General features: G+C 41.3%; 1 protein-coding gene and 1 long non-coding RNA gene across 11 annotated transcripts in view; one reads left to right on the plus strand and one right to left on the minus strand.

Moving 5' to 3' along the window:
* The window catches only part of LOC115074936, a 77,809-nt gene extending 69,733 nt beyond the window's left edge, over positions 1-8,076 (plus strand). For all 9 annotated transcript variants that reach the window (XR_003852375.1, XR_003852378.1, XR_003852377.1 and 6 more), the window contains 2 exons: positions 2,119-2,179; positions 6,678-8,076. This is a non-coding gene — a long non-coding RNA (uncharacterized LOC115074936). The remainder of the gene's footprint in view (positions 1-2,118; positions 2,180-6,677) is intronic.
* The window catches only part of LMAN1L (lectin, mannose binding 1 like), a 57,462-nt gene continuing 44,260 nt past the window's right edge, over positions 268-13,469 (minus strand). For both annotated transcript variants that reach the window (XM_029574930.1, XM_029574931.1), the window contains 3 exons: positions 5,017-5,161; positions 2,078-2,199; positions 268-868 (listed from right to left, as the gene is read on the minus strand). In XM_029574930.1, the coding sequence (XP_029430790.1) occupies positions 832-868; positions 2,078-2,199; positions 5,017-5,161 (304 nt within the window). In that variant the 3' untranslated portion in view covers positions 268-831. The remainder of the gene's footprint in view (positions 869-2,077; positions 2,200-5,016; positions 5,162-13,469) is intronic.

Below are 13,469 nucleotides of genomic sequence, written 5' to 3' on the forward strand. Positions count from 1 at the left end.
GTTACTTTCACAACACCTTTTTAAGCTAAATAGCGGAAGAACCACAATTTTAGTAGATAGGACCCAAAGTTTACAGTTGTCTGCCAGCTCCCGTTGTGTTTATGTATAATGTGCCGAAAATCTCTTCAAAGGTTTGCCTTTAATCTACCAAGATACCAACAGCAACAAAGCAAAGTTAATTATAATAGATAACAAATGTTACACATGTTCCCTCCCTCAAATGAACACATGCTCTCATGCACAATTAAAAACGAGAGAATTACAAGCTGAATAAGTGTAATTTTTATTTGGAAAATTATTATTGAGAATTGCTGATGCTTGCTGGAGGTTTGCGTCAGCTGGAACATATCCAATCCTCCAGGTATGGTCCACTACCTGGACAGAAAGGCCTTGGGGATGATGATAAAGCAGAAAAAATAAATCAGCAAAGATTCTACCTGACCTTACTGCCTGTGGGAGTGGGAAGGGGAAGGAAGACGGGAACCAATTTTGTAAACAATCTAAAAGGCTTAGAGGGAAAATGGAAGTCGAGCCCCTGTACTTTCTCGCCTTTATCAAGGACATCCTAATCAGTTTGTTTCTATAGCACAGGCAGAGATTCATTATCATCACTTTACTATTAATTTATGCAAAATTAGTCAAAAATTCTTAGTGATCATCTTCAGAATAATAATATAAAAAAAATGTAGATATATTGTCCCAAATATGGCTTTAGGTGAAAAGGATGCAATAAATCCAATATTTCACAGGTTGTTCTGAAGATAACCCAGGCTAAGACAGATTCACATCTCATATTCTTAGCTTTAGGCTATTCTAAGTCAAGTTTCTTCTTCAGAAAAATTTCTTTGTATTTGTTGTCCTGTTACTCCTGCAATGAGAAAGCAGAAATACAAGAGTTATGGCTGCTCCATGACAGAGGCTCATAATCAAAGAGAGCACATCAACCTTAATGGGCCCCAAAAATGGCTTCTTACTTCTTAAACAGATTGTTAGAATAAAGTTTACTAGGTTTGAACAAGCTGATTTCTGTCAACTTCTCCATATCACACACCTTCTCTTTTGGTTACTGTGGATTGACTAGAAATTTACAAACTTTAGTGCTTAGTCTGAAGGAAGTTCTGAGTTACTGAAATCTTGCTTGATCTTGACAGCAATGAAGGTTTGTTAGCATTCATTCAGAAAAAGCAGCACAGCTTATACATTCTACCCTAGAAATGCTTCCCATACTCAGTCAGTTTTAGTTTTGCAGCTCTGAGTAAATTTGTATGCTGGATGGGGGCATCTATTTACTACATCCAATTAAGGGTAAGAGGAGATAAAAACCATACAAAAAAGAGTACCGCCATATCTAGATCCACTTTTCTTTCCCAAAAAACAAAATTGTAGAAGAAGAAAGAATCAGTAAAGGGAGGAAAGACACCATGAAATAGATAAGTAGATATTCTGAGGAATTTATTTAGCCCCACTGCATTAATTACTATTGTATCCCAGATGTTGGGGACAATTTGTTTCTAATGCTAGCTAAATGCATCTGCTTCCAGCATACAGACCATTTTTGTGTTGGGTTTTTTTTTTTTTTTAACTATTTGAGAAGAATGAATTTGCTTTTAAGAATAACATTTCATTTTGTAGTGAATCACTTGCTATTAATTTTTTATAGAAAACTTCTGGAGATTACAATCATAGGCCATATGTCAAGGTGCAATCCTGCAGCACACAATCTGAATCAAGAAGTTTGATGACCATCTCTTTAACCATCCCATATAGATGAATAGATGATGCAGCAGGGGAGATGTGGCATGCATGTGCTTTATTAACTAGCGGCACTGGCTGGATATGGTGATGTTTTATTAGGAGGGAGCATCCATTCTCAAACATTCCAGGAAATTCTCAGAATGTCATCATCAGGGTGTTCTTATTATGACATATTATCTATAAACTGAATTTTGTTTTAGAACTGCACAACTGTACAGCTGTCTTTTCTCTACCTGCAAATGTCTCAGAATTCTAACAATCTATGGAAACCTTTTTTTTTTTTATTAGTTTGAATCATGGTGCCACAGAACTTGTCACTTACCTATATACAATGTAACTTATAGCACATATTATTTGAATTAGGAGAACAAACAAGAAACTGGAACTAGAAACACATGAAGAAGTCATTGGGACTACTGGACATGTGAGTTTTTGACCAGGCTCCTATAAAAATATATGAAAAAAAAGCAATATGAAGTTTAACAACTTTCTCAAGGAGACTCAGATTGTTTGAAACCTTTAAAAATTATCAGTATATTGTAATTGAACATGTCACTAAATCAATGAAGCAATTTATTCTTAAACAGATCATGTGGCCAATGTTGTGATAGGACTTTATCAATCTACTATGATAAATTCTTTGATGGTGTGAAGGTTTCATACTCACTGCACACGCTGCAGAGCCACAGTGAGTTGTTGTTTTTTTCAATTGGGGATCTCAAAATTTGAACTTCCAACCTTTTGGATCCAAACCAGGGACTCTATCACTGACCCAAAAGAGAAGCTCCCCTAACTGCACAAGTACAAGAATCTGGTCTGTTTTGGTCAACTTGCTTGTATCCATCCCCCTGCCCTGCCACGTACCTTCCTACTCAAGAGGGAAACTGCTTTCCCTCTCTTCTTTGCCCCTCTGTTCAGGGTTGGCTTTGGGATCCATCTTGCACAACTATACGAATGTTCCATTCGTTGGGTGCTCTGTAGTGTCACAAGTCTATTGTTCCAATTTTTCAGGGACTGTACCACTGAGCTTGAGGAGCATCTTCCCTAATGGAACTAGTAAGAGAAGCCTTTTTACCTCATACTCATACTGATTCACTTATTACTCCACCCCGTCATGAAAGGTCACTTAAACTAGCTAAAAATTCAGCTCTTTATTTGTATCAAAGTAAAAAAAAAAAAAATAATTTGCACAGGGTTCATTATCCTTCCTCATGTTATTGTCACTGAACACTGACAGACATCTCTTCTGAGGAATGAAGATAGATGTGCTTATCTTATGCATGGCTTTACTAATTAACACTACCTCCATATTTTAGCATGAAGTCACACTTGCAAGCATGATACTGTGCATAATATTTCAAGCAGCCTTAAAAAATGAAAGGTTTATGTGGGGAGGCATGTGTGTGTCTCTCCCCCCCTCCCCCCCCCCCCCCTTAGCATTTAAGGAAGATTCTAGATTTAATGGAGCCACATACAGTCAGCATTCCATCTACTCTCTTCATCCAATGCATTTGAAGCTGGTTTTCATTCCACTGTTTGAACATAAGCACCATTTGAACATAAGAAATGCAATACTGGGATAGACCAAAGATCCATTCAAACCCAGATTCTTGTCTGTTTGGCCAATCCAGGCTATAAAGATCCAATAGGATCCCAAAGAATAGGTTCATTCCTCCTTGCTCATAACCAGGGATAATCAGGAATTTGCAATGACAGTTGTCAGTAAAACTGTTCTCTATTGACTGTAGACAATTGTAAATCTATAGCCAAACATTATAACCTGATGAGAGATAGGTAACCAACATTATTTACATTCTGCCCTCCTGACCATCCTTTCTAGATGTGCCATAAGTAAATACTGTTGTAAATAATTAAAGTTAGATGCAACCCTTGAAATGTCATAATACTGTTATCACTTGCTTTGGATATATTTGGCTTTCCAGAATTGAGATTTACCATTAGTCATACCAATTGATGGAATCAAGATATTAGAACACTATGAAGGTTTATGCCACCTCCATGCCAGGCATTCAGTCAGAGATATTAATAATTACATTATGACTTTTCAAATCAATGACTTTTATGGCTAGACCAACCTACATGAAACATAAGAATCAGTGACAAATGATTCATATAAATACAAAAAAGGAATAACTAAAAAAAAAAAATAAAAGAAGTGAAGGAAAATCCAGAGATCAATTATGGTACTGGAACAGCAAAGGAATTGGGCAGACTAGATAACCCCTGTGGGCTTTATCGGCTATTAGTTTTTGGGTACTTGCCAGGTTCTTATGGCCTGGATTGGCCACTGTTGGAAACAGGATGCTGGGCTTGATGGACCCTTGGTCTGACCCAGTATGGCAATTTCTTATGTTCTTATGTTATACTTCTATGATTCTACTGTGCCCAAACATATTTTTTTGCTGGAAAAAATCCAGTCACTTTCCCAGGATTCACTGTAGGTAAATTGAACTCAAGTCACTCTCTACCCCTTGAACACCATCTGATTATTTCATACACTAAGGGGCGGATTTTCAGAGCCCTGCTCGCCTAAATCCGCCTAAATCCGGGCGGATTTAGGCGAGCAGGGCCCTGCGCGCTGGTGCGCCTATGTTCAATAGGCCTACCGGCGCGCGCAGACCCCGGGACTTGCGTAAGTCCCGGGGTTTGGCGAGGGGGGCGTTTTGGGGGCGTGTCGACAGCGTTTTGGGGGCGGGCCCGGGGGGCATGGTTACGGCCCGGGGCAGTCCGGGGGCATGGCTGCACCCTCCGTACCCGCCCCCAGGTTGCGTCCCGGCGCGCTAGCGGCCCGCTGGCGCGCGGGGATTTACGTCTCCCTCCGGGAGGCGTAAATCCCCCGACAAAGGTAAGGGGGGGGTTTAGACAGGACCGGGCGGGTGGGTTAGGTAGGGGAAGGGATGGGAAGGTGAGGGGAGGGAACGGGGATAGGCTGCGCGGCTCGGCGCGCCGGCTATACAGAATCGATAGCCTTGCGCGCGCCGATCCAGGATTTTAGCGGCTACGCGCGTATCTACTAAAATCCCACGTACTTTTGCTTGCGCCTGATGTGCCAGCAAAAGTACGCCAATTCGCGCGGTTTGAAAATCTACCCCTAAGAGAAATACTTACAGTTCCTGAATGTAATCTATTTTGAAGTGCCTGAAAAGTGGACTATAATTCAAATAATTAAATAAGTGGGGCTGGTTTATCCATGCACGGAACAAAAAGTTGAACCCAACCGAGATGCTATTTCTGCCTCACCACATGATTCACCAGGCTCTGGAGACCCCACTTCATCAAGTCAATGTTTTTCTTGATCTCCTTAATGCTGCTTTGGGAACCAGTAGTACCTTCAGTAGATGGATATAAGTCTTTTGCTTTTGATGAAACCTTCAAAATATATAGCCTGTAAATGGAAAGGGGACAAGAAGGTAGGAAGTCACATCTGCTAACTTTTGTGATTTTAGTGTCTAGCAACAGAATCAACCATTTTACTGTCCTGATTCTTGGCATCTAAACAAGGTCTATGAAAAGTCAATTCATAAGAAAATGGGCATAATTCTGGTGAATTGGTAGTTGCAGGTTTAGAAGGAGTGATACATGACAAGGAAAGGTTCATAAATAAATATACAAATAAATAGGTAGGATGTGTGTGAACTGATAATAAAGTAGAGAAATTAACTATTAGAAAAAACAATGAATGATTGGGTGGGAATGTAGAAGAATCAGCATTTGAATACATAGATGACTTGATGGATAGATAGATATTATCCTCTTTGTAAGTATAACTATCAGTGTCAATATGGAAAAAATATATACTGACATTGGAATCAAACATTTGACCACAAAAACTGCAGGCCAAAGTATGGTATTTTTATAGAATCCAAATGCACTATATTGTTTGGCTCATCTTTGGCCATGCTTATTCACACCTTCAAAGAATTTTAATAAATTAGTAAGGTATGACCTCCCTTTCCTAAATCCATTCTAATTTCCATTAAGCCATGTCTATCCATATACCTAATAATTTTGCTTTTAACAATAGCTTTAACCATTTTACTGAGTACTGAGGTCAGGTTCACTGCTCTGCAATTAATTCAAGTCAAGCCTATAGCCCTTTTGGAAAATTGGTGCTACATTGTCCTCAGCAATAGAGGCAGACTTGACTGATAGGTTACAAACTGCAGAGGAATGTCTGCAGCACAAATATTACAAAATAGGAGTTCTGTTCTGAGCTGAGGAAGGGAGGAACAGTTCCTAAAAGCTTGTCATGAAATACCTTGTTAATCTAACAAAAAGCTATCACCTTATTTCTCTTGTTAACCTTTATTTCTGCACAAAATAAGGGGGAAGAGAGATATTTTCCTGAGAGAGGAACAAGTCTGCATGCAAATTGTGCTTTAAAAAACAGCAGATGGCAAATAAAGACAATCAAGCAGTGAGTCAACCAGTCGGGATGCTGTAAGGCTAGCTTGGGAGGTTTCTCTCTCAAACAGCCACTGTAATAGAATTCACCACTCACCAGTCCCAGACTGGCTTATTAATACAGAAGGCAATAGAGGGATGCATGCCCTTGTTCTCTGATGGAACTGGAAACTCAATGCCCAGGATCAGGTCAGAAGAATCCCTAAATTAGGAGTTTTGGCAATCCTCACTGTAGCACATTCCAACCCTTACTCTTTCAGAACCCAATGCAGAAGTCCCCAAATGGATGCCAGCCTGCTGGCACTTCTTCTGTTAAGTGATGCATGCCCTCTCTCTTCTTCTATCAATCAATGTTTTCTACTTTCCACCCTCCCCCCCCTCCAAAGGGGGCAGAAAACAGAGGCTGATATTTTAAGATGGACGTTTTACAGTTAATTGTAGTTTGAACTGGGGAAGTCCCCTGGACAGCTATGATTATACTGGCGTTTCTTTTCTAGGTCAGCACAGATGACCCTTGGTGAAGTCCTCAGAGCTGTGCTAAGGAGCAACAAATCAGTCAAATAATGAGAATGAAAGATGGCGAGGGCTCACAGAGAATGCAGCCAGGCAGAATGCTTTCTTGGGGAGAAAAAAAGAAAACAACCGAACAATTGAACATCTAGACAACGCGCTAAAGAACCCAATGTCACTGTCTGTAAAGGTCATTTGTCAAGCAGATACCATGATAAAATGCCAACTGTAGCTAAGGGCATGATCACCAACCCATGCTGACAAAATGTTACCCTTTTCAATGCAAAGAAATTAACTTAATTATAGCAGCTGTCTAAATAAGTGAAGACTTGCCCTGATAAGCCTGACCTCAAACATTCACCAGTTGAGGGTCATCAGTGTTACATTTCCTGGAACTTGCATCCTACTCCCACACGTGGGAACCTGATTTTCCTGTATTATTCTTCCACTGTGTTTGTCTCTACTCACTGGGCTTCATCACAGTGTCCAACCACCTTCCTGTTCTGTTGTGTCACACCTCTCAAATGACTAAGTCACTAATGATTGAGACTCTTAATTATTATACAAAAGTAGAAGAAATGTACTTCACCAGGCAAAGAAGGGAACCAACACAATCAAAAGTGATAAAGTATTAATGTTTATTGACACACTAAAATGTTCCACAATAAGCACCAATCCTTATCTGCATTCTCTGCAGACACCCTGGAGGAATGTTGTCTCCAAAAGCAGTCCAGTTCTGGCTGCTGCTTTGGAAGATTCACAACCTATGGCATAACCATCTTGGAACTGGTTCTGTTTCCACGATTATAACGCAGAAAATCTGCTGCTTGAGAAGTTGATGTCACTGAAGCATATGATGGTGAATAATTTGTTTAGCATGATGATGGTCATTCCACAAGAATGAGCTGAGAAATATACTGTAGATGTGCAGTAAGCTCCAGCTTGTCTGTTTATCTGTACCAAACTCATGTCTCCAGTTTTTTTGTTTTTTAATCAGTAAACAATTATTTATATGGCCCAGGTACCCTAATTAACAATGCTTTCTACTCGTATTCGCTTTCAGGAAACAATGCTGTTGTCTTTGACTGCATATGATATATAGCTGTTCCCTTTCACTTAACTCCATCTCTACTCCCAGTCCCAAGTAGCATTTGTCCTAAAAAATTGCACACTTTTAGTAACAAGAAAAAACCATCTTGTTTCTTGAAGATTCTACTAAGGAAGCTTAAGTCTCTGTAATAGGTTTACTTCTCGCTTGATTTTCAATTACTTTTGACTTGAATCAGTTTGGTTTTTGACTTCTGGTTAACTCCCACAGACTCTACCCCGAAGTGCTGAATCTGACATCAGTGTAATCTGCCCTGTAAATATACTTCATACATATGATGAGTGCTGTCATGTCTTTTTTCCTTTAGAAAATATTTGGAATTGCTGTATGTTGTTTTGATACAACCTTCAGGTGATGTGTTTATTCTAGGGTGTGAGAGTCATATTATGCTTAGTTTATTAATTCAGGGAGCATTTTTCTAACTGTTCACATTGGGACAAAGACCTCATGCACTTCTTATCCACAAGCTCTGCACCAATTCTCAAAATGAAAGTATGCACCTGCTTCTTCTGTGGGTAGAAATTTGCCAGAAAAGTAGACATGAAGATCTGAAAATGCACTCTATGAATTATACTTTTCTTCCCCCAACCTAAATGCTCCCCTGGGAGTGCCTCCTCTCAGTGTGACTGCAAGTACATGGGTTTCTATTAAGGTTCTCCCATTTCAAACAAGGGAGAACATAAGTAGTAGAGTGTTGAGTTTAGCTCCCCCATGTAGAAGACTATATGGTAGAGTCCCCAGAGTATATAAACCCATGCCATCATTTAGGTTGTGGACATTTTGTTTAACCCTTGCAGGGGCCGCATGTCTTTATGCTGGCTCCTGTTTTGTTTGGTTTTCTTAGGAAAGGAGCCTTGGGGTTTGAAGAATAGGGCCTGGGAAAGGAAAAGTAGAGATGTTGCCTTTGCCTAATTTAAGATGTATTTATTAAACCTTTTTGGTTTAGAGAAGGAAGTTTTTCCAACCTTCCTCTTTCTATTTTTGGTTACCCTTTTCTAAGGTTTTATGTTCTTCTATCTACATGAGTACCCTAGGGTCAAGTATTTGGTATGTTCTATTTAGAAGGAGTGATATCTCTCATCTAGAAAGAATGTATGGACTGTTAGCCATGTAGAGGAATGACTTCTCCTGGGGAGAAGGAGAAGGTGAAGATCTGTGGTACCCACTGGTGACAATCACCTCTGCATCTTTGGGATGTTGAAGAAAAGAGTGATGAGGTACCATCCAGATATCAACAGGGTTGAGAGGAAAAGGTATAAGGGGTTTGTGATGGACAACTGAACTAAAGATATGAACTTGGAATTGTAAACTAGTATATCTATCTATTTATTTATTTATTTAGAACTTTTTTATACCGACATTCATGTAAAAAATACATAGCACATCGGTTTACAGTGAAACAATTATATGATAAAGGCATTACATAGAACAAGGGGAGAAAGCTCAAAAACTACCCTATGAATTGGAATTGATTAGAGATAAGAAAAGAATTTGACATCAGTAATATAAAAAATTAATAAGCTTAAAGTCATACATGTATTAGAAGATCTGAAGCTGTAAAATGGATTGTAACTATCAAGAACTTGGAACTTAATATTTTCCTCAAATGTCCATCTTTATTCAGTATAGCTGGAAACCATCAATTGCTTCCAGCAATTTTTTTTTTTTACGTTTTATTTATTAAAAAGACAAGTACAAAAAACAAAGCAGAAGAGTAAACAGCTCAACATTAATATATCAAAAGGATGGTCTAATACTTACCTGGCAGGAGAGAATGTCCATGATCCAAAAGGATGGTCTTATCCAGATCAAATGAAGACCATCTTGGAAAGAGTATGACACTTTCAATTATCAAGTTAATACAATACATTTTAAGCATTAATAATGGAGTTCCACCAGTCCCAATATTCCCCCCACACCCTATCATACAATGAGGATCTCCTTTTCAGAGGAAAAGTTATAGGCTCCAAGGCCACCAACTCTGAGATCATGTTTGGGGTGGTTGGCAAAGTTTGAGGAATTGTTTTTGGTAGAGATTATGGCGAAGACTACCATATCGGGGTTACATAAAACTCTACAGAAAGCAAACTTGCTTGACTCTTATGCTGATCTATTAACTTCCTGATTAGAGATCTGGGAACTGCTCCTGCAGTTGAGGGTCTGAAAGGTTGTTTCAGGAACAGGTAGTTAGCAACTGATGGGTAAGATGATTCTGATAGAGATGTACTTTAAATTTCTTCACAGGGCTCACAAAGCAAAGTTAACATACTGATTTTTGCATGAAATGTGGGGAGATGCCTGGCTCTTTTATACAAGTATTTTAGTCATGTACTTTGATCAGAGAATTTTGGCAAAAATGATCAGCTGTCTTGGTCTCTTCCTTGAAGATCAGGGAGAAAGGGGAGAAATTATTTGTTCAGAAGGTTTTCTTGTTGGGGATGAAAACTATTCTATTGGCATGGAAGGTACCCCCTAGCCAACTTATTTCACTGCATTATGCAGATGAAGAATATGGCCAGCAAATGGAATTTTTGTAAAGATGGTCTTTTTTTTTTTTGCTACCTAGAATAAGTACACACTTAGGGGTAGATTTTCAAACAAGGCGCGTTGGCGTACTTTTGTTGGCGCTCCAGGCGCCAACAAAAGTACGCGGGATTTTAGTAGAGATGCACGGAGCCGCGTGTATCCGCTAAAATCCTGGATCGGCGCGCGCAAGGCTATCAATTACGTATAGCCGGCGCGCGCCGAGCCGCGCAGCCTACCCCCGTTCCCTCCAAGGCCGCTCCGAAATCGGAGCAGCCTTGGAGGGAATCCTCTAACGCCCTCCCCTCACCTTCCCCTCCCTTCCTCTACCTAACCCACCCCCCCGGCCCTGTCTAAACCCCCCCCCCTTACCTTTGTCGGGGGATTTATGCCTCCCGGAGGGAGACGTAAATCCCCCGCGCGCCAGCAGGCCGCTAGCGCGCCGGGACACGACCTGGGGGCGGGTACGGAGGGCATGGCCACGCCCCTGGACCACCCCGGGCCGTAACCACGCCCCCGGACCCGCCCCCAAAACGCTGTTGACACGCCCCTAAACGCCACGACGACCGGGCCCGCCCCCGACACGCCCCCCTCAGAGAACCCCGGGACTTACGTGAGTCCCGGGCTCTGCGCGCGCCGGTGAGCCTATGTAAAATAGGCTCACCGGCGCGCAGGGCCCTGCTCGCCTAAATCCGCCCGGATTTGGGCGGATTTAGGCGAGCAGGGCTCTTAAAATCCGCCCCAAAGCCTACTTGCATGCTCTCAAAGCCTGATTCTAAATTGCTAAAGCCACAGGGTGTTGTCTTCTATCTTGTAGTTTGACCACTTTGAAAGGAATTTACTGATGAAGCCTATTTATTACCTTGGTTTGTTGGAGCAATTCTCGCTATAGTGAGTGTGGAGGGAGGGGGAAGAGAGGTAGGGTGGGAAGGAGGGGGAATGGGGGTTGTTTAGTGTTCTATATTATTTCATTGATGTTTGGGGGAAAATATGAAAATGTTATAAAATTGTATTTTCCACCTGGCCTTGAGTGCATAAGGAACCAATGTACACCTTTGCATGCCTTTATTTGACAAAGTTTAACCATAAATGCAATCAATGAGCCATAAAGTTCTACTATAATGCCAACATCAATGATAACACATTGAAGAATTTCTTAATTGCCCTGAATCTCTCCAATATTATGTTCCAAATAGTCACATGAAAGCTATTCCAAATGTTTCTAATTGCTCTTGCAATCCCAAAGCTTTACAATGTGTAGTAGGTTTTTTTTTCTGATGAATCTTTTTCCATTGTTTCTAACGCTTTAATGATTTCTTTCCATGAATCACCTAAGCTTTTGCGAGCATCTTCAGAGGCTGACTATCATCACAACCTTTCAGGCTTCACATGAGAAAAAGAATTTCCCATTGACGTGTTGATGCTTTAAAGATGGTATAAATCTGCTGCAAAGTACTTAAAAATGTAGCAGCATTTTGGCAGCTCTCAGTGGCACCAGTTCCTACAAGGTTCAGCAAATGAGCTGTACATGGCAGAACCACAGCAAGTTCATTAATTTGTTTTATCCTAGCCTGAAGGCTGGTGAACATTGCTGGCATTGCCGTAGGATTGTCCTTTACAATTAGCAAGATCGATATTATCTTCTTCTAAATTTCTTTAGCACAGCATCAAATGACGCCTGAGATTTGTGGCCTGAATTTTCCAAAAAACAAGAAAAGTGTTCTACAGGGTTTCTGTGTTCTTCATCATATCTGATGGTAAATGCAAGTTGATGTACTTGGCCATGTCTGTTGTAGAATCATCAACACCAATAGAAAAGTACTTGGCTGTTAATATTTGACTTATTATTACTTATTGTTCACCCAAAAATGGATGAAACTGTACTGTTAATTCCAATGCCTTCAACTAATTACCATTATCTCCTCTGGAATCAACAAATGAAGGCGTGCCTCAACTCTGTGCAATACCTTTTGTCAATAATGTGTTTCTTCTTCAAGCTGTTTAAGGGACCACATCAACTTGATGGCAGGGATGTCAGGCTGCCGGTGCACAGTGCCTTTAAAGTTTTGGTGCTGGAGGCAACTGCCCGTGTTGCCCATGGGGAAAATCCGGGCCTACAGAGAGATTCTCTCCCATCAGAGATGCTATCCTTCACCCTCATACAGGGATACAAGCCATCTACTGCTCTGCCTGCTTGTGTGCAGAAAGCTAAAAGAGAGCCAAAAGGGGAAGCTGCTGCAAGAGACCTGGTCTGGCGAGCAAAGCCTCAGGAGAAGCCTGAATATTTAAATTGGGTGGCATAAAACCAGGGCTGGATTTTTGGGTGTATGACCTGTGTGGTCGCCAAAGGTCTCAGCACTAGCAGGCTCCAGTGCCCCCTCCTGATATGGCCACTGGGCTGAAGAAGAGACATAATTCCTCTTTTGCTAGAGCCTGTGGTGGTCGAAGAAAGGTACCTCTCACTGTCTCCACTCCATGGGGCAAAGAAGAGTTGTTGCCTAGTGGGTCAACGGTGCTGAAATTCTATTGCTGCTGCCCCAGCTGCTAGGAGAACAGACCTGGGGGCCTGGCACTTTTGCTAATGCTTCCTGTCACCGAAACCTCCTTCTACTGCACGCTACGCCGTTTGAACTGCACAGGACAGAGAACTGGTAGCAGGAAGTGGGTGTCTTAGAAGTGCCAGGCCCCAAGTGCTGCTCTCCTGTTGGCGGGGGCCAGGACAGGAATGGAAGGTGCAAGTGAGGAGGGGGAGGATGGAAGCAGAGGTGGGAGGAGGAATGGAAGATGTGGGAGAAGCAGGGATAGAAGGGGAAGAGGGAAGTTGCAGGTGGTGACATGCGGGAAAGCTGGTGTTTTCCACTGGTGAAGGGGGAGGTGCACAAATTTCAGTTTTTGCATAAAGGCCCCTTTCTCCTCCTGGTCTCATCGCATCCCACGCTCACACCTCTTGCTTCTTTGTCTGCTTCAGACTCCTCCAAGTCTCATGTGTATCAATCTACGTAAATCTTCAATATACGGACGGCCAAGAAAGTCAGATGCTATTCATCTTTCAGACACTCGTTCTGATTACAGTAGCAATGCTGGGGTTTTGAAGAATATGTTCTTCTGTAAATAATTACATAGTTCACGTGGCTAATTTTCTTCTGTT

Source organism: Rhinatrema bivittatum, chromosome 13 (genome assembly GCF_901001135.1).
Source record: "Rhinatrema bivittatum chromosome 13, aRhiBiv1.1, whole genome shotgun sequence".
Taxonomy (NCBI): domain Eukaryota; kingdom Metazoa; phylum Chordata; class Amphibia; order Gymnophiona; family Rhinatrematidae; genus Rhinatrema; species Rhinatrema bivittatum.